This window comes from Equus caballus, chromosome 8 (assembly GCF_041296265.1).
Source record: "Equus caballus isolate H_3958 breed thoroughbred chromosome 8, TB-T2T, whole genome shotgun sequence".
Taxonomy (NCBI): Eukaryota; Metazoa; Chordata; class Mammalia; order Perissodactyla; family Equidae; genus Equus; species Equus caballus.
This window is the reverse complement of record NC_091691.1, coordinates 88,626,794-88,645,556: the sequence shown is the minus strand read 5'-3', so window position 1 is coordinate 88,645,556 and position 18,763 is coordinate 88,626,794. Positions and strand designations below refer to the sequence as shown.

The window sequence follows — 18,763 nt, the reverse complement described above, 5'->3', positions numbered from 1 at the left end:
GGGTGGTGGTTAGTCTATGTGATTTTGGCACGTCCTATATGCAGCATTCTTATCTGTCTATACCTGTTTTCAGAAAATGAAATTGCAATCTAATTTTGATTTCATTGTTTCCTTTTATCAAATGAATCCTATGTTATTTAAAACAAAATACGTTAGTCAAAATGTCAAACTACTTATATATTCAGTAATGATTTTATGATTAAAGTTAAGCTCTAATACATTATAGTGGAAAGAAAAAATGTCTTATTCTCACATAAGGTTTTACATCATTTAATATCATTAATAATTCAGTTTTGGCTGAGGGGTAAGTCTATAAGGGATTGGTAATATTCTAGTAGACCCGGAAAAATTTATCTTTCCCCAAAGGAGAAGGAGAAAGAAACATGGCTAAGAGAATGAAAATGGGAGAGTGGAAAATGGCAGAATGGTATGAGGGGGAGGTTATGGAAATGTTTGTAGCTTTGAGGGGTGAAGTGCTGCCATTTGGAAGGAGAAGGCAGAAAAATTTGAGGAATAAAATAATGACTGCAGAGTAAAGATGAAATTTATAAACCCACATTATCTAATCAACATTGAAATTCAAGTCTAGAAAAAGTCAAAATGGTTTGAGTTTTAGAAAAGAAAAAAATAGGGGCCGGCTCCATGGCCCAGTGGTTAAGTTAGCGCACTCCGCTGCGGCGGCCCCAGGGTTTGGATCCTGGGCGTGGACACGGCACTGCTTATCAGGCCACGCTGAGGCGGCATCCCACATCCCACAATTGGAAGGACATGCAACTAAGATATACAACTGTGTACGGGGGTGGGGGGGGGGCGGGTTGGGGAGATAAAGCAAGAAGAAAAAAAAAGATTAAAAAAAAAAGAAAAGAAAAAAATATTAATGGAACAGGGCCCCTGATCAAGTAACTGATGACATAACCCAAAGTAGAATTCAGAAAGTATAATCAATGGGTTCGTTCAGGGACAAATCCATGCATTTAAGTCATTTAATTCTTCTTTTTAACAGCAACATTTTTTTCATGAGTGGAACCACAGGCACCACGTAAAAAATGATGGCCAATTCGGCTTCATGATTCTACTTGTTGGGAAGAGCGGGGCTGGCGTTCCAAGACCAACAGGGCTCTCTTCAGCAGAGCTGGTGCCACACCCTCCAGAAACATGTTCCTGGCAATGACAAACCTTAGGAAGGGGTACTTGCTTGTTTTGTTTACATCGGAGACAAGATGGTTTAGTACTCCACCTCTATGCGTTCTGTTTAACTAACGATTAGACTCTCAGAATTTTATTTTGAGAGAAAATAGTTCACAAAACCATGTAAGTCCAACTTCCCCCAATTACATTTCTCTTTTCTTTCTTTTTTCTCCTGTATAACTGACCAGGGACATGAATGTAAAAGTTTAAAAAGAAGAAAAACCTCCAGCACTAAAATGAAAAAAACCAAAAGCTGAAATGTTTCAACATATTGTATACTTTGTCCTTGCCTTCCACCTTTTTCTTACTTTCGTGGCTTCACCAGCATTGTCTTCTTGTACCTCTTTGGCTGCTTCTGGCTGTACTTCATTTGGAAACTATGGTGACTCAGGTGTCTGCTTAGACAATGGAAGGTGTTTACAACAAATTCTGGAAAGGTGTTATTAGGGTGTACCAAGTCCTTTGTAGAATATAGGGCGTGCAAAATTACTCAATGCAAAATACTTTAGGCAACTAGCAAATGTTTAATAGTATAATATTACCAGTATTCCCTCAGTAGTTATACATTACAGAATTTTTGTTCAGTTCAGTCAAAATATACTTGCTCTATCCAACCTAAAGCTATTAAAATCTAAATTGTGAGGTAGTGGAGATTGAGAAAGAATCTCATTACAATGAACAAGCATCAGTGGACTTATTCACCTGCTAAAAGTTATGAATCAAGTGAGTTAAGGGAAGAGATCCATATTAGGCATTATATCAGTAAACTTAAAGTTGAGTGGTAAAAATTAAGACAAATTTTTGACACGAGTGAAGGGATTGAACTAGTTGTGAGCTGGAATGTGCCCTCAACTCACTTAAAAGTAGAGATATAACTTAAATTTTAAACATCTGGGAAAAATACTCAAAACTATTTCTATGAATAATTCCCACCAGATAAAACTAGAAATCCAGAATGACTGTAAAATTAAACCTCAAGGGTAAGTAAGTAATTGGTATTAGATAATCAGGCCTGCAGACAACGTAAAGGAGTAAAACGCTTCTTATAAAGACACGTAGAAAGCAGAGAAGAAAAAAGAGACACCACAAAAGAAGGGGTGACCCGAAGGGGATTCCTGGGGCCCCTCGTGCAGGGCCCCTAGACAGCTGCACATCTCGGCAGCATGTAATCAGAAAGCTAACTGATCGAGCATTTTCTTTTTTTTTGTTTCCGAGGAAGATTAGCCCTGAGCTAACTACTGCCAATCCTCCTCTTTTTGCTGAGGAAGACTGGCCCTGAGCTAACATCCATGCCCATCTTCCTCTGCTTTATATGCAGGACGCCTACCACAGCCTGGCTTTTGGCAAGCCATGCCATGTCCTCACCCGGGATCCAAACCGGTGAACCGCAGGCCGCCTAAGTGGAACGTGCGCACTTAACCTCCACGTCACTGGGCAGCCCCGCATTTTCCTTTTTGTTAACCTTTGAATCTCCCGGCAGCCTTGAGCAGGAGGCAGGATTGACATGTCCATTTTGCAGAGGAGGAGACTGAACTCTCAGAGGTGAATGCCTCCCTCAAGTTTGTCAGTTAGTAAGTGCACAAAGTCAAGATTCCAACTTAGATCTCCTGACACCAAATCCAGGGCTCTTCCCCTTCTGTTCTCAGTGGAATCCCCTGGAGAGCAACTTGAGACAATGAGCACCTGGAGGCCAGCAGAAAGAAGGACTTGCTGATGAGAAAGTTGGAATTTAAGAAGTAGAGAGAGGGGTCGGCAGGTGGCATAGTGGTTAAGTTCCTGTGTTCTGCTTCAGCGGCCTGGAGTTGGCGGGGTGGGATCCTGGGCATGGACCTACTTACTGCTCATCAAGTGATGCTGTGGCAGCATCCCACATACAAAATAGAGGAAGATGGGCACAGTTAGCTCAGGGCCAATCTTCCTCACCAAAAAAGAAAAAAAAAGAAGAAGTGGAGAGGGACATGGAAAAAAGAATAAGCATAAAATAAAACACATTTGCCTATTAAATAATTTCAAGTATGGAACTTCTTTGAAAACTTGAAAATGTTCTATAAATGTTACTTCTAAACTGAGCCCATTCCCATAGGAGGAAAGCAACTCCCTTCTTTTTCTTTCTGCTTCCTTTTCTACCGTGGCGGCCCTGGCTCTGAGTCTCAGGATGCAGACTTATGACGAGGACAGGGTTGATCGTGGTCAAGAGTAGGGGTCTTGTATCAAACCTTCTGGGTTTGGAAATCTAGTCTGTTACTTGCCACTTGTGTGTTCAGTTATTAAACCTGTCTCAGTTTCCCGTCTTTAAAATGGAGAAAACAATCATTCCTGCCTCTCGGGGTTTTGGTGAGAATTGAAGCAGGTCATCCGGTGAGTGCCAGGCACATGCCACATGCCCAGTGAAGGTTAGCTCCTCTTATTAACATCATTAGTTCAGTTGCAAGTGAGGTAATTAAGTGCTTAAGAACTAACTTGGTAAGCTAATCATACTGAATAATGTTGTTTGTTTGGAAAAAGACATTCTGAGTTTTAGCTATAAATGAGGTTCTGAGCAAGTTGAAATCTACCTAAGAAAAAAATGGTGCTGATCACAATTTTTTAGTAAGTACAGTTAATGGCATGCTGTAACTTGTTTAACCAGCCTAAACTGAAGCAAGAAAGGATGGACGGATATTCTACATGAGATAGTTGGAAAAAAAACATTGCTAAGAAGCATGGTTTATCTCTTTCAGTTGCACCTAAACTGAATGAATTCTACAAGCTCATAAAATCTGGCTACTTTGAAGAATCAGAAAGTTGTTTGAGTACAAATTCATGCCATTCCTTAAGGGATGCAGACCCTACCATAGAAAAGAATCGTCTTAGTCTCTTTGTGTAGGATAAAGAAGAGGAAAGGATGATCCACCTTGAAGGTTTCAGGATTTTCCACCTCTCCTGTTTGGTTGGTAAGTGTGGACTCTGGGCCACCCTCTGTAACCTCTAGCATGGCCTTATGGATTATCTTGGAGACCACAAGCCCACCTCCTGCAGTTACGCCAGACAGGTTAGCCCTTGAGTGGTCCAAGACATCAGTCATTCCCAAAGCCTCCAATATGAAAGTCAGATCTTCATGACGCTCATCAAGTCTGAGCTGGGGCAGGTGCAGAACCACAGCTGTGTCCTTCATGTTGGCCGAGCCTATCCAGCTTTTCAGTTTCTCATAAGTGATTCCCTTGGTAACCTATGGGAAACATAGCAGGAAGCAAAATATGAAAATCTTTATTTAGAAAATTAAAATATAGCAAAATGTGAAACATCCTGAGGACCAGATGTGAGGTTATGAATAGGTAAGGCAAATTCTTACTGTGATTTTGGAAAGCAGATTCTATCAGAGTAAGTGGCAAAAATGCAGCCACATGTAAGAATTGCACTGGAAACATATCTAACACTGGAATCTACAACTTGGCACACAATTCAAGAGTTATTTGGAAAAAAGGGTGAAGGGGAGGGTGAGAAGTCTGTAGCCAGAAAGAAATAGATGGGAGCAACGCAGAACTTGAGAGAAGCAGAACAAGCAGAAGAAAAGGAGGAGAGACAGGGATTCAAAGAAAGCCCTGAGGATAGGTCCACACCGATGCTGAGAGCAGAACACAGAACCACAATGTGGAACAGGAGCGTCCTCATGGGGCTCAGAGGAAAGGACCAGAGAAAGAAGCAAAGGGAGAAGCCTGCACATTGAGTTTGCACGTTTTGGCCTTGGGTGTTGGTGGAAATAGATTTCATCGGTTGGTGGCAGGTCCAAATGCGGTGTCAATGTATAATATATGAAAAATACATGTACAACTACAACAACACACTGTGAAGAGTGAAAGAGGAAATGCATGACGTGCTTTGAAAGCCCAAAACTCTTACAAGTGCAAGAACACCTGCTAGTGCATGGAGTATACTTTATTTGGGGGTTGGCCCTACTTATTTTTTTAAGTGGAGGTAACACTGCATTAAAGAGCAGTGTAAGGGGTTATTTTAAATCCTCCGGCTTTCTGCATGGGTGATCCTCAAGCACAGAGCCTTTTCTCATGGCTGTGGCTGCCCAGGCTCGGAGGTTTACCTGCCCCAGGCCGACGTCTTCGCTGGGTAGGACGATGACCATACTCAGATGATCCTCGGCGTCCGGCATTTCAAGGACCTGGACCCGAGGCTCCTTTACGGAGCCCAGTTTAAAGCGCCCTTGCAGCCGCATCATCTGGACAGGTTTGCTCTGGGACTGTAAAAGTAAAAACAGAGAAACAGCAAAGTCAGTCCCTTTTTATGTTTCCATGTAAGACATGAAATTATGTTTATATTCATCCTCCAAATTTGCCCACATTGAATGACAAAAAAAAAAAAAAACAAAAAAAAACTTCCATCCATCTTTCTACAGAAATATCTATGACTGACAATTGTTGTGATGATGATTTAAAGAGAGGGAGTAGCCTAAACAAAGTAGCTACTGAGCTACAAAGGGCTTAAGTCTCTCAATGTATTATTTTTATTCAACTGTATGCTTTGATGCCCAGAAGCAGTTAATTCACTTCAAAGTGCTAAGAAATATAGAGCATAAGATCTTATCAGGATAACCACTTTTAAAAGTCAAATAGGTCCTTTCAAGACCATAATTTAGAAATCTCTCCACCTCAAGTAAAATCTGACCAATCTGGAAGAATCTGCAGCACTGAGTTGCAGATTACAACTGTTACAAATTAGCTAAGAATGTAACAAAATGCTGGGTTCCACATAATCAGGTCACTTGAAGGAAATCTAGTTGTGACCATAACCACATATTACGTTTTTCTCTTTGAATTGCTAGTTAACAGGTTAAAGATACCTGCATTGTGTATGTAGACCAACTGACCAGATTTTACTGTGGAATTAAAGATTCTGTTTTATTAACTGTGTCTTCTCACACATCTGCTTATTTGTGGGTATGTTTACCCCTTTAAGTATCTTTCTATGAATTCTGCTAAAATCTTCGCTCCATTTTCCTTACACTGTGATCCCCTATCTGGGCTGATCCTTAGAAGGACCTACAGGGGCTGTTTAAAAATACATATATTCAGGCACTTCTTGCAAATCAGAATGTTCGCAAATGTGGCCCTGGAATCTCCGTTTTTAAAAACACAACTGTAAAAAAAATATGTAATTCCATTATTTGCTTTATGACCTCAATATCTGATGGCAAAATTCTTTGGAAAGTTATTTCCAGATGTGACTAATGTGTTTGGCTAAACGATTTTTTTTTTTCCTTAAAGTCACTCACTATTTCTTTTACATGGAAAATATTTATTCAAAAGTATAAACCCTCTTTATTTTTATAGTTGACTATAACAGATTTTAAATTGACCAGTAATGTCCAGCATTTCTTGGTAGATGCATTTGATAGAGTAAATACATTTGAGAGCTTAGGGACTTAGTTATAATATACAGATCCATTCTTCTTTATTGAATAACATATCTTATTTTGGTTGCAGCCTGATGTGTAGCACACTTTTGGGGCACTAAGAAAAGAAGTTGGGAAGACTGAGGGTGGGGGTAGGACAGCATACCTGGAAGCTTTTCTTTGGAAAGTGGATCTCGTCCACCAGTTTTGCTTTACTTCTCAAGATCACACCCGTTTTACAAATGACCTGCCTGTCGGTTCATCACTTGGCTTCATGTCCGGTTTGCAGGAAGTGAATTATCTAAAAATGGGTTAAACTTAGCCCAAATCCCAAAGCCACTTTAAACCTTTTCAAGGTCTATATTTCAGACTGGTTTTTAATTTTACAACATAGCATTTCTAATTTCAATATAAGGTAAAAGTGCTATGGAGAATTTAAGAGAAAAGTTCAGTAACAAAAAACTGTCTCATGAATCTAAATCTGCACTTTGTGGAGTACGTAGTTAGGATAGTCACTTGGAACTTAATTTACCTACTTAAGGCCAGAAATAATTTAATGCACTTTAAGGCAAACTTTGGAGGATTACCTTTAAGAGGAAAACAAATTAAGTCATGAAACTACCTCATCCAATTTGAAAGCCATTGCTGTCGTTTGGTCTTTCTGAAATGCATACTTCCAGGTCCCTCTGAAGGAGATGGCATTAACCAGCACCAACTGGTCAGAGGAGGCGAGGCTGTTGGGTGACAAGAGGTCCTTGATCTCACCTTTGGGAAGAGAAACATCGTCAGATCGCACTGGATCAGCCATGGAACGGGAATGGTTTTCACTGGTCTTGCTTTTGTTTTTAACGCATCTTTGACCTGGCATGACTAATTACCACTCAATATCTTCAGATGAGCCAAAAAGATGTTTGAGTAAATATGTAAAGCATTCATAATTCTTTAGTAAATGAAGCATGTAAGATGGAAAAGAAAACAATGTGAGTGTGTAGCCTATGTCTGCCTACTTTACGGCTACATACAAAATTGTTGATGGACTTTATTTCCCTTACTCTATTATGTCTTTGTTTCTCTACCTTTGGTAAAATTCTTGCACTAATAATAATTTGGATTCCAGAGGGAGCAAAAATGTAGATGAAAAGACAACGAAAATCTTCTGAGAAAATATCACGTTTTCTCCCATGTATATTTACGTCTACAATCTTTGAGTGGGGAGGGGTTTTCTTCAACAATTCTGGACCCTAGAAGCTATCAAAGAAAAAAATAATCAGATTTGACTCTGAAAATTTTAAATATACGTGGCAGAAAAGAACTTAAAATTAATCTAAAAATAACAGACTTGTAAACATATTTGCTAGACATAGGACAAATGTTAATATCTATAATATGCACTGAGCTCTGACAAACTAACAAGAAGAGAATTAATGAATAGGCAGTGCACAGAAGACTAACAAAGTATTTACAACAGTTGTGCAAATTATCTATAAGGATGTTGATTAAAAATCTATACATCTATAAATATGTTTATTTCAGTGTTATTAATACTGCCAAAAACATTTTAATAAATTATGATCCATCTAAACCATAAATTTTTATGCAGCCATTTTAAAAAAATGAACTAGCTCTCTGCCAGTTGATATGATGAAATCTCCATGAGTGAGAAGTTACCTGATTTCATCCGCATCTTCCACATGAGGCAGGATCGCCTACTATTGAGAGTATGGAACCTGGAGCTCGAGTTCAGGATCTACCACTTACTGGTGTGTGACTTTGATTGGGTTATTTAAACTTTCTAGGCCTCAGTCACTTTATCTGTAAAGTGAGGATAGCAGTTGTACCTAACTCATAATCTTTTGGGGGGATTAAATGAGATAATAGATGTAAAATACTCAGAACAGGGGTCAACCCGGTGGTGTAATGGTTAAGTTCATGCGCTCTATTTCAGTGGCCTGGTGTTCGAAGGTTTGGATTCCAGGCATGGACCTAGCACTGCTCGTCAAGCCACACTGTAGTGGCATCCCACATAACAGAGGAAGATTGGCACAGATGTTAGCTCAGCAACAATCTTCCTCAAACAAAAAGAGGAAGATTGGCAATGCATTTTAGCTCAGGGCCAATCTTCCTCGCACAAAAAATATTAAAAAATACTCGAATAGTGTGTGATATAGATTAAGTATCATGTAAGTATTTACTATTACCACTATTTAATAGATAAAGAAAAGACTCTTAAAAGTTAAAAAGCCTGATGAAATTATATAGCAATTAAGTTACCTGATTAAGAGAGAGTTTGTAGATACCAGCACACTAACCATTAAGGTTTGACTTTCCTATGACATTTCTCCTGCCACCACCTTATGCGGAAAACAATGAACATCTGACTCGGTGGTTTTGCACCTCACCACTGTTATCAGGCAATGATTTTCTACTAAAATCAAGCAAGAGAGGTAACTGGGAACATTGCAGAATAAAGATTTTCTGCATTTTATGCCTCCTCACTTCTCAAAAGTAAAACTGACAAGAAGATGTCATGAGTTTTCATTTCATAAAATGAAAAAAGTCTTTAGATCTTCAACTCCTGGTACTAGAACAATTGATTATCCATATGAAGAAAAGACAGAACCTTCAGCCCTATTTCACATCCCACATAAAAGTCAAGTTGAGATAGATTATAAACCTAAATCTAAACCCTAAAACAATAAACCTACTAAAAGAAAACAGAAGAGAATATCTTAGTGACCTTCTCATCAGCAAAACTTTCTTAGAGAGTACACAGAAAGCAGAAACCACAAAATGAAAATATTGATAAATTGGACTTCATTAAAATTAGAAACTTCTGCTCACCGAAACTATAGTTAACAAAATAAATACACAAGACACAGACTAGGACAAAATATTAGTAATATATGTATCTGACAAAATATTCATATCCAGAGTATGCAAAGAATTCTTGCAATGCAATAACAAAAAGAAAACAACCCTATTAAAATGTGGGCAAATAACTTGAACAGACACTTCATAAATAAAAATATATTAAGAGCCAATAGACATACAAAAAAAGATGCTCAATGTCATTAGTCATCAGAAAAATGCAAGGTAAGACCACAATAACATACTACTATACACCTACTAAAACAATTAAATGAAAAATATTTATAACACCAAAAATTGGAGAGGATTTTCGGTAAGGGGAATTTTCATAGTGATGGTGAGAATGTGAAATGGTTCAACCACTTTGGAAAACTATTTGGCAGCTCATTAAAAAGGTAAACCTCCACCTAGCTTAAAACCTAGCAATTCTCTTAAGTATTTATCAAAGAGAAATTAAAAAATATGTACACAAAACCCTTTTACAAGAAAGTTTATAGTAATGTTATTCATAATGGCCCCAAACTAGAATCAACATAGATGTCCATCAAGAGAAGAACGGGTGAACTGTGGTAGAGTCACAACATTTTTATTGTTGAGTGGAAGACTACTCAAGAATGAAAAGGCAGGAACCACGGAGGTATCCAAAAACATGAGTGGATCTCAAAAATAATATGCCGAGTGAGAAAAGCAGGGCACAAAAAAGCACATACTGTATTATTCCATTGACTTTGAATTTCAGAACAGGCAAAACCAAGCTCTGATGGGAGAATCAGAGAGGTGGCTGCTGGGGAACAGACCTGGAGGAAATTTTCAGTGTGATAGTAATGTTCTGTGTCTCCACGTGCGTTTGTCAAAACTGTCCGAGCGTACTTTTGAAGATCTGAGCATCGCACTGAATGTAAATTATCTCTAAAAGAAGAAGAAGATGGAGAAAAAGAAGAAACCTTTTACCTTTTGTCTCTTGTTCAATCCATGAGTTAATCTGCATTCTGGCTCCTTCTAAATTATTTTTGAAATCCAAATTTTCAGGTTTCAGTTTATGTAATTGTTCAATACAGTCTAAATATGTCTGTAAAGTAAGCATAGAAAAAGAAGAGACATAGCAAATAAATTATGATTTTAATACATTTAGGTCATATATGGTAGGAATTATATGAAAATAGAGGTAGGAACACATAAAATGCCATTATCCAGGACTAGGCCCAATTAATAAAAATAAATATCTTTGTCATGTTTGAGGTCGATAGTTGAGCAAAATGAACAAATTGCTACAGGATGTTATTTCAATGCCAAGGACATTTTCAGCCTCTGAGGTTGTACTTCACCCATAACCGCATAGTTAGGATAATCAGTCTTAGAATAGTTAGCATCCTTAGCCTGGGGTTCCAAGATATCAGTTCCTCTTTTATTATCGATATCAAAATTAAGTCAGTGTTGTTGTTTTTAATCATAAACTATGTAAAATTTAGGCTTTTTATGCTTCAACTGGGCTGGTCTGAAACATAATTGAACGTGTTACAAATTAGCATTTGAAAGTTAAAGTCATAAACCTATATTTTTCTATATGAAACAAAATGCGATAGTAAAATGTATATTCTACATGTAGTAATATCTAAGTAAATACATATGTAATATTTTTTCTATTTTTCTGTAGTTTTGATAGCACAAACAATGCCAGAATAGATTAAATAAAGAGAGAGAGGAAAGACTTCTACCTGACTTAGAGAAGAGAGAAGTTTTATTTTAACTCACCGGGAGGAATGGATGGGCTGCTTCTGCAAATATGCCACTTGCCATGTGGACTTGACCGTGGCTAGACAGGCTGATTTCAGAGAGGAGTGCTTGAATATGTGAATGGATCCCTGTATCTTGTTCACACTAAGATGAAGTCAGAAAATACTTGAAATTGGGGGCCTTGGTGTCACACACTTAAGTATCAACTAAGGTTAGACCAAAGGCTCTGGGTTTGCATTAGGACACACTATTTCAGAAAACAAATAGAATCAAAGACTTCTCATTCCATCATTTGGACATATTGAAATTTTTGCCTTTCGCCAAACTGTGTCACCCGACAAGCTGATCATACGTGGGTAGCAGGCAGCATGGCAACGTATCTCAGTCACCTCACAGGAGTGAGGGGTGACATGGCATGTTTCCTGGCCTGCCCAGAGTCCGTCCTGCCTCCTCCGCCAGATGGCCCAGAGTACACAATCAGCACTGGCATATCACTTGTAGTCCAGTTGGCATCAAGAAAAAATGTGTTTGTTATATTTTGTAACAAATAAGAATTCCGGGCAATAAAAGTTGGTCTTAGTAGCCCCTCCACAGATAATGGGGGAAGGTCACACCTAGAAAGCTACAGACCACCTTAGACGAGTGAAAGCATACATTGAATATTTTTTCTAGATATTAGCAATATAGAAGAGCATTCAACAATAAAACTTATCAAGATAGCCATCTTTGGTTATATTTTCAAAAAATGATATATTTATATTTTTGAGCACTCACTGTGCTCCAGGACTGTTTGAAGCAATCTCCTACTATCTGGGTAGCTTTCAGGGTTCCTTTGTGAAATCTCTTTGAGAATAGTCTCCCTTCTGCACTTATTGCTCTAAGGAAGGGATAGCCTTTCTTCTCAGAGACTAATTGTCTCTACCTCAACTTTTTGACAGTGTCCATTTTGTCACCTCTTGTTTCCAAATCTCAACATGATCGATTATCTTAAAACAGCATCTGCAGGAGTTTGACTCTATCTATGTTCTAGACTCAAGGGCCGTCTGGAATAAATACTCTGTTTTATTGCCTTAAACCTTTAGTCCTCATGGCCTAAAGATGGGCTGCCACAGGAGAAGCAAAAGGAAAGCGGAAACTGTACCTACCTTTGCGTTTGAAGCATTTGCAGCTCTTGTTAGTTCCTTCAAGTGAAGCACCTACAATGGGAAATCAAGAACTATATTCAGAGACGATGCCAACGCTACTCCAGACAGTGACATAGCAAACCATTCTCTCTCTATAAATGCTAGATGCTTACATTTTTATGAACTTTCTGTTGTTCCCTTCACCTTTCTCTTACCTGTTTCTTAGTTTTGTTCCTTATAAAAACAGTTTATTGTTTCAAAGAGGAAAGGTGAGTTTGAGAACTGAAACATTTCATGTGCTTTTAGGCAGCAGTGTGAGTATCAGAGTGTGAGGGATGAGGGGTAGGCACCTACTTGTGTATATGCATGTTTACCTTTATAATCCTTGTGGTAGAATACAAGCTGAAGGTTTAAAAAAATCCTAAGGTTTTAAAATCAATTCAGTCTTGCTCATGTGTATTGTCGCTTAATTTTGTTCATCGCTACATTTCCAGTTTTGAAACATAATAGGAACCTCATAAATATTTGTTGAATGAAGAATGAATGACTGTGTGCATAACTGAATGAGTGTTACTATCATTTGCAGGTGGTTAATATCATTGGTTACTCACTGAGCATACATAGATAATGATTGAATTCAAATAATAAATAATTATTTTAAAGTTATTTTCACAAATGTTCCCTGATTTGATGCTCACAGTATCCACTGGAGATTCCAGTAGTGTGTATCATTTTCTCAGCTAAGAGTTAATATGTTTCCCATAGTCCTATTGACTTACCTGAGGTCTGACCACAGTTTCCCAAGGCCTGCATCAGAGAACAGCTGAAATAAAATATTGCAACTCTTTTCAAATATTTATAGGGTGAGTACATTTGACATGTTTTGTGTGAAAAAGCAGTAGACACAGGGCAGATATAACTTCTTAGAATATACGTGGAAGAGGACGTAATTTTTGTGTATGTATCTTTTGAGAATAGGAAAATGATAAAGGAGCAATGGTTATCGAGAGGTCCACTTTAGCTCAAGGCTAGGAAGAACTTGCTAAAAGTTAGAGCTGTCTGAATGTTTGTTAAAAAGCTACTTCATACTATTAAATTCTACCTTTTCAGAGGACTTCGAACAAACTGAACGACCTCTTGCCTGCTGGGTTCCAGCGGAGATTAAAGCACAGAGTAGAGAGTGGGAATTTTATGAATTCTCTCAGTTCTGAGATTGTCTGTTTGTCTCCTGGATCATAGGACATATTGTTCCACAATCCAGGGACTCTGCATGAATGGCGCCCCCTGGTGTTGCTTCAGTGGTCATCATCATCACCATCATCATCATCATCATTACCCTCAAAAGAAAGCACAGTTGTTGAACCTGGAATTCTGAGCATTTGGCTCAGTCTTTGGATGTTGGAAGAGAAAATCATTAAGAAGATGAAAATATGAGGATTTTTCTCCATTGTGTATGGGAAGCGTCAAGGAAAGAATTTGAATTTTTTAGTTCTCTTCTGATTCAGGCTGCTTGGCTGTCAGAAGAGACAAAGAATTATTTCCACTCCAGACTCTCTCTGCATGACTTATGCCCTCAGCACAGGGAGCCATGCTACCTCTCTGGTTGCAAAACCTGAAGCATGCAGAAGTGTGGATGGAGCTCCAGCCAGCAGGCTGTCTCTCGTTTTGAAGGAAGGGATAGATGGAGGAGTGACTCTCTCCACACTCACCCAAGACAACTTGTAAAGATTCCCATGGCTTTCTCCTTCTCATCTCTTTCTCCCTCTCCACAAGCAAGCATTTATTGAGTATCTACTATGGGTTAAACACTTGGGACCTATTCTCCCAATGCATGGGAGTGGAATAAAATTGAACACAAGAGCTCTTACATTTAATTTTTCCTGAGTTTAAATATATTATTAAATTCAGAGCTTGACTCCTGCTTTTCCTATTCATTTCCAGTTTAAATCTTGGCTGGGGAGCAGCTTTGTTCCACTGGTTAACCATTCCCTCTATCGTAAACGGAGAGATGATTAAAGCACGTTGAAAGATGCCTACTAGGAAATACTTTTTCCAGTCAGCCAAAATTATTGGTTGAGTTAAAATGCTGGTGATCTCTTTGGAAAGGTAATTGTACAGATTGTAAAGCCTTGCAAAATATTCTTTATGTGATCTGTAATTGTTAATTTATTCAAGCAGCAATTATTGAGTCAACAGCCAAAAATAGTTTTTGAAAGCTTCCTAAGTGCTGGGTGCTGGCAGCCCTGGGCGTTTGCTATATGCTGGACACAATCTAGCATAATCCTGACTACTTCATTTATTCTTATTATCTGCCTTGTGTTATCCATCTGTATCTTAAAACAGATCACTTTCAGTTCACCTAGCAAAGGGCTGTATTTTGAGAAAACAAAACCCTTAAAGAGTGGGTCTCATCTGGGAGTATGTTAAAAGGTCCTGAATTTGGAGAGGACATTGGGATGTGGACCCACAGCAGGAAGGCCCTGGAAAGCTAAGGATGCATGGGTGGCAATAGAGGTAGGGACTCTCAGTTTGGCCCGGGCCAGGTTGATCTCACTGAATGCCTCTCCCTGTCCAGGCTTCTGCTGTGCCCACTCATCCTCTGCCCCTCAGAACAGAGCTATGGGAAATCTGACCTTCTGCACCCTTTTTGAAAGAGCCAGTTTTATAGGTAACAACATTAAGAGAAGGAGGACATTCTCTTGTTTTACAGAGTTGGGCATCTATGAAATCTCCATAACAAGACAGTGTTGGAAATTGTGACTCGATTGTCTTCTAGACGTGGCTGAAAGTGTGTTTGTGACATACCTGTTCCATCTGAGATGCACTGTCACCTCTGGCCCCAAAGAGCACCACAGCCAGGGCAGACAGGAGACTCAGGGGAGAAAAGAAGAGGTTCTCAGCTGTGTGGTCATAGCTCATCTCTTTAAAGACGTCAAAGCAGAACTGTGCATTTGCTGCACTGAGTGAGCCCATTGCTTTGCCTGGGGTCTGGAATACAAAGGCAAACAACAATGACAAAGGTGTAAGTTGGAACACCACTACTTCAGCTTATTTCAAATTAGGGTAAGAATTACTCCTATTTTGTGAATCCTAAATGTTTAAAGAGGGGCTTTGTGGAAGCAGAAAGAACACAGATTTTGGAATCAAATGCATGTCCAACTCTGCCACATTCTAGCTTTATGACCCAAGGCCCGTTACTTAAGTTTTCTTTGTCTCTATTTTTCTCTTCTGCAAAAGTGGCTAAATGACAGCTTCCTTACAGGATTAGTATAAGGATTAAATTATGTAATATTTGTAAAGTGCCCAAGACTGTGCTTGCACATCGTTAAGTGGTCAAATACGTCAGTGACTATTGTCAGTATTGTTGTCATTATTGGTAGCTTAGGTTAGTTCACTTGGTTAGGGTAATGACAAAGAGGACAAGGCTATAGTTTTGATCCCAATAGACACATGGCCTCTATGAGGCTTTCAAAAGTGCCACACAAAAGGGACTCACTGAGCGAGAGAGTAAGGACACACCGGCCAAAGCCCATGTCCACCACTGGAAAATATTTCAAAGTACACATCCCCGACAGTGGGTTGGCAGTGCCATCAACATATGTCATGGAGAGTATTAGTTCATATATATTTTTAAGAGAGGAAGAAATATAACTAAGCATGTTAGAGTCCTACAGAATTATTATGCCACTTTCTTCTATGAAACTGTCCTCAAACATTTTTTGAGAAAGACAGAGCTCCTGTTCTAGGGTCTGTGGGGCCAGCAGAGCTCACCTTGGGGTGGTGCCTTCACGTGGCTGCTCACAAACACACCAGGGTTTAGGACATCTCAGCCTCTCCAAAGGAGCTAGCCTAAAGTCACTTAAGAAGGGCGTTCCAGGAAGAAGGACAGTGTTTCATTCCTGCCTTCCTTCCTTCAGTCACTAAAGCTAGAGGAGTGAGGTTAGAGGATAATGGGGAACCTCAGCATTTCTCCTTCTACCCAGTGCTTGGGGGAATCAGGCAATGGGACCCCATGTGCTGTAGAACCATGTTCTGCATCCCTCTTCTCTTTAGGGGGCTGTCTTGAAGACTCTCCATGGAGTCTGTGGCCTCTTGGGATTAGTACTGGGACTAGGATGAGGGAAGATCCTAGGGTGCAAAATATAAGGAAGTACTCACTTTAACACGACAACCCATTCTTGTGTGATCCTGACCATGGGAATGAGCCTCTCCTTAAGAATGAGCCACCCACTGCAGAATTTAAGGAGATACTTGTGCTCAGAGTTGTATAAGCACAGGGCCAGCACCTATGAATAAGTGCCTCCTTAAACTTTGCTCCCTTAAGAGCCTTGTTTGCCTCATCCTATTCCTGGCCCTGCTTGGGATACCTGGGTTTTGGAAACAGGAGGCTGCAAGTCTGTATTTTTCATGGCAATACTGTTACTTCTATTGTGCTACAGCTACTTTAAGGGGCTTCCATTAAGATATTGGAACTGGAGTGAAATTCTCCCCTTGTCTGTTGTTGATGCAAATGGAGTGTAATAGTCTTAGGAAAGTGCAAAAGTCTTAGGAAAATGCCCTGTTGATCCTGCATGTTTTAAAAAGAGAAGAGACTCAATATGGTAAATTTCCTAAAAGAGCACCTGAAAAGGAAAGCTTGTAGTTGCTGAGTTTGAGTAGAAATGTAAATAGAAAAGTCATAATTCTTTTTTCTGAAGGATTTATCTTATATAATGTCTTGCCAATATCTTGGCACCTCGCAGCAACTTTCCCCAGCCTAGGGGTGTGGTTCCAAAAAAACAGCCTTAAGAATTCTTACACAGAGAAGAGCAAGTTTAAATAACTTAGCTGGCTAAGTGGTTGACACTTCATAGTGATCAGAAATGTTACCACTTGCTTGAAAAGCTGCCACTCTCTTTATATCAACACAGAAGTAAAATTGGCTAAGAGACCAGTATATTTCTGTTGCCTCCTTGTCATATAACTGGGAATAGAATAGGAGGAGGGAGAAAAATGGGGGTCAGATGGGGTTCAAGTTCCCAGGAAAATAAATATAGATGTCTAGACCAGGACCTATTCTCAAAGTTTGTCAGATAATTGACCCATTGTTTTATTCCCCTCATTCAACTGTTTGGGAAACCTGCTCCCTGGTAACTCATGGCCACCCTGTAATCAAAAAACCATCCTCTGGCTATTCCAGATAGTTCTGGTTGGATCCACAGAATTCAAGAAACATGTTTGTGCTGTGAAGGGACAATTAGTTAAAATGGCTGATCATGGGCCTTTATAATAGAGAGCTTTTAAATCAGACAAACTTGAGCTCTAACATGTACTTTGCCTTTTGCTATACGTCTGAGTAACTTATTTGACTTCTCTGAACCTATTTATAAAATAAGGATAATAGCAGATACCTGACAAAGTTGTTGTGAGTGTTCAATGTTACAATGAATATAAAGCCTCTAAGCAGAACAATTATTCAATAATGTCAAAGAAAAGTCGTGACTTTGAGAAGGAAAATGCCAGGTCCCCAAATTAATTCTACAAATGGGGAAGCTGATGTGAGCCTGGTAGCTTACCTAACTTACTCAAGTCCACATAGCTAGAAAACATCAATTTCAGAATGAACACTCAAGTTTCCTGACTCACTGTCCAGCATCTTTCCCTCTAATTTACCAGACAGAGACATAACCAAGAAAAAAGAGAATCTAAATTTTGTTACCACACACCACAATTTCCTCTTAGGGATACATACACATTAAAAAACCAAATTTCTCACGCGGCCTCAGTTCAGTCATCATTCAAGTCCCCAGCTTAACCTAGGAATAATGATTGGTGATAGGAATGGCTCTCTGCAACACTGGAAACCGTGACGTCACAAAGCTCAATCAGTGAGTACGAATAGCTGAAAAGAGAACCACACTGCCTTGTTTTCAATTTGTGCCTCCCCACCGCCGTCCCCCAACTATGGCACCTCTCACTGTCCTTTTCCTTCAATTACAACTAAATATTTTCCCCTACACTTTCTGAGAAAAGTCATCACCAATTCCAAAAATCATGTCACAGAAGGTAAATGTAGTGTTTGCACTTTTACCTTGTCTTCAAGTCGGTCAAAGTTCTGCTTGGTGAGCTGAGAGCCGTGTCTGAGACACACAGACACACGCAGCGCTCAGCACCACAGCTTGCTCCTCCTGTCTTCCCAGAATTTGGTTGCACAAGTCATTTTTCTTTGCATAGTGAAGTGATTTAAAGCATTTATGCAAAGGAGTAGAAAGGGAGCCAGCTGACGTATGCATTGTAAAGTGCACTGCTTCCCTGGGTCAACATGACCCAAGAGATTTAGAAAAAAAAAAAATAATGAAACATTTAATGCCGTGGATTTTATGTAATAAGTTGAGGATTATTTTATAATAACAAAATATATTAGATGCTTAAAAATTAAGTGTAATGTATATGTATATATTACGCATACCCTCTGGCTACGACAACA

The 18,763-nt window shown here is 39.2% G+C and overlaps 1 protein-coding gene across 3 annotated transcripts; it reads right to left on the bottom strand.

Annotated features, from left to right (window-relative positions):
• Positions 1-1,692: 1,692 nt before the first annotated feature.
• LOC102149380 (ovalbumin) lies at positions 1,693-18,521 on the bottom strand. 3 transcript variants are annotated; one of them, XR_011441595.1, is made up of 9 exons: positions 18,368-18,504; positions 15,103-15,285; positions 12,319-12,369; positions 11,192-11,317; positions 10,391-10,508; positions 7,194-7,336; positions 5,264-5,419; positions 3,147-4,396; positions 1,693-2,457 (listed from the first exon to the last, which is right to left on the bottom strand). XR_011441595.1 is itself a non-coding variant. In XM_070275822.1 (9 exons), the coding sequence occupies exons 2-8, from the start codon at positions 15,268-15,270 to the stop codon at positions 4,001-4,003; spliced, it is 1,158 nt and encodes a 385-aa protein (XP_070131923.1). In that variant the 5' UTR covers positions 15,271-15,285; positions 18,368-18,504; the 3' UTR covers positions 1,693-2,463; positions 3,956-4,000. The 3 variants fall into 3 exon arrangements, 2 of the variants coding, with proteins under 2 accessions (XP_070131923.1, XP_014583356.2); XM_070275822.1 differs by having other exon boundaries at positions 1,693-2,463; positions 3,956-4,396; XM_014727870.3 differs by having other exon boundaries at positions 1,693-4,396; positions 18,368-18,521.
• Between the last annotated feature and the right edge of the window lie 242 nt (positions 18,522-18,763).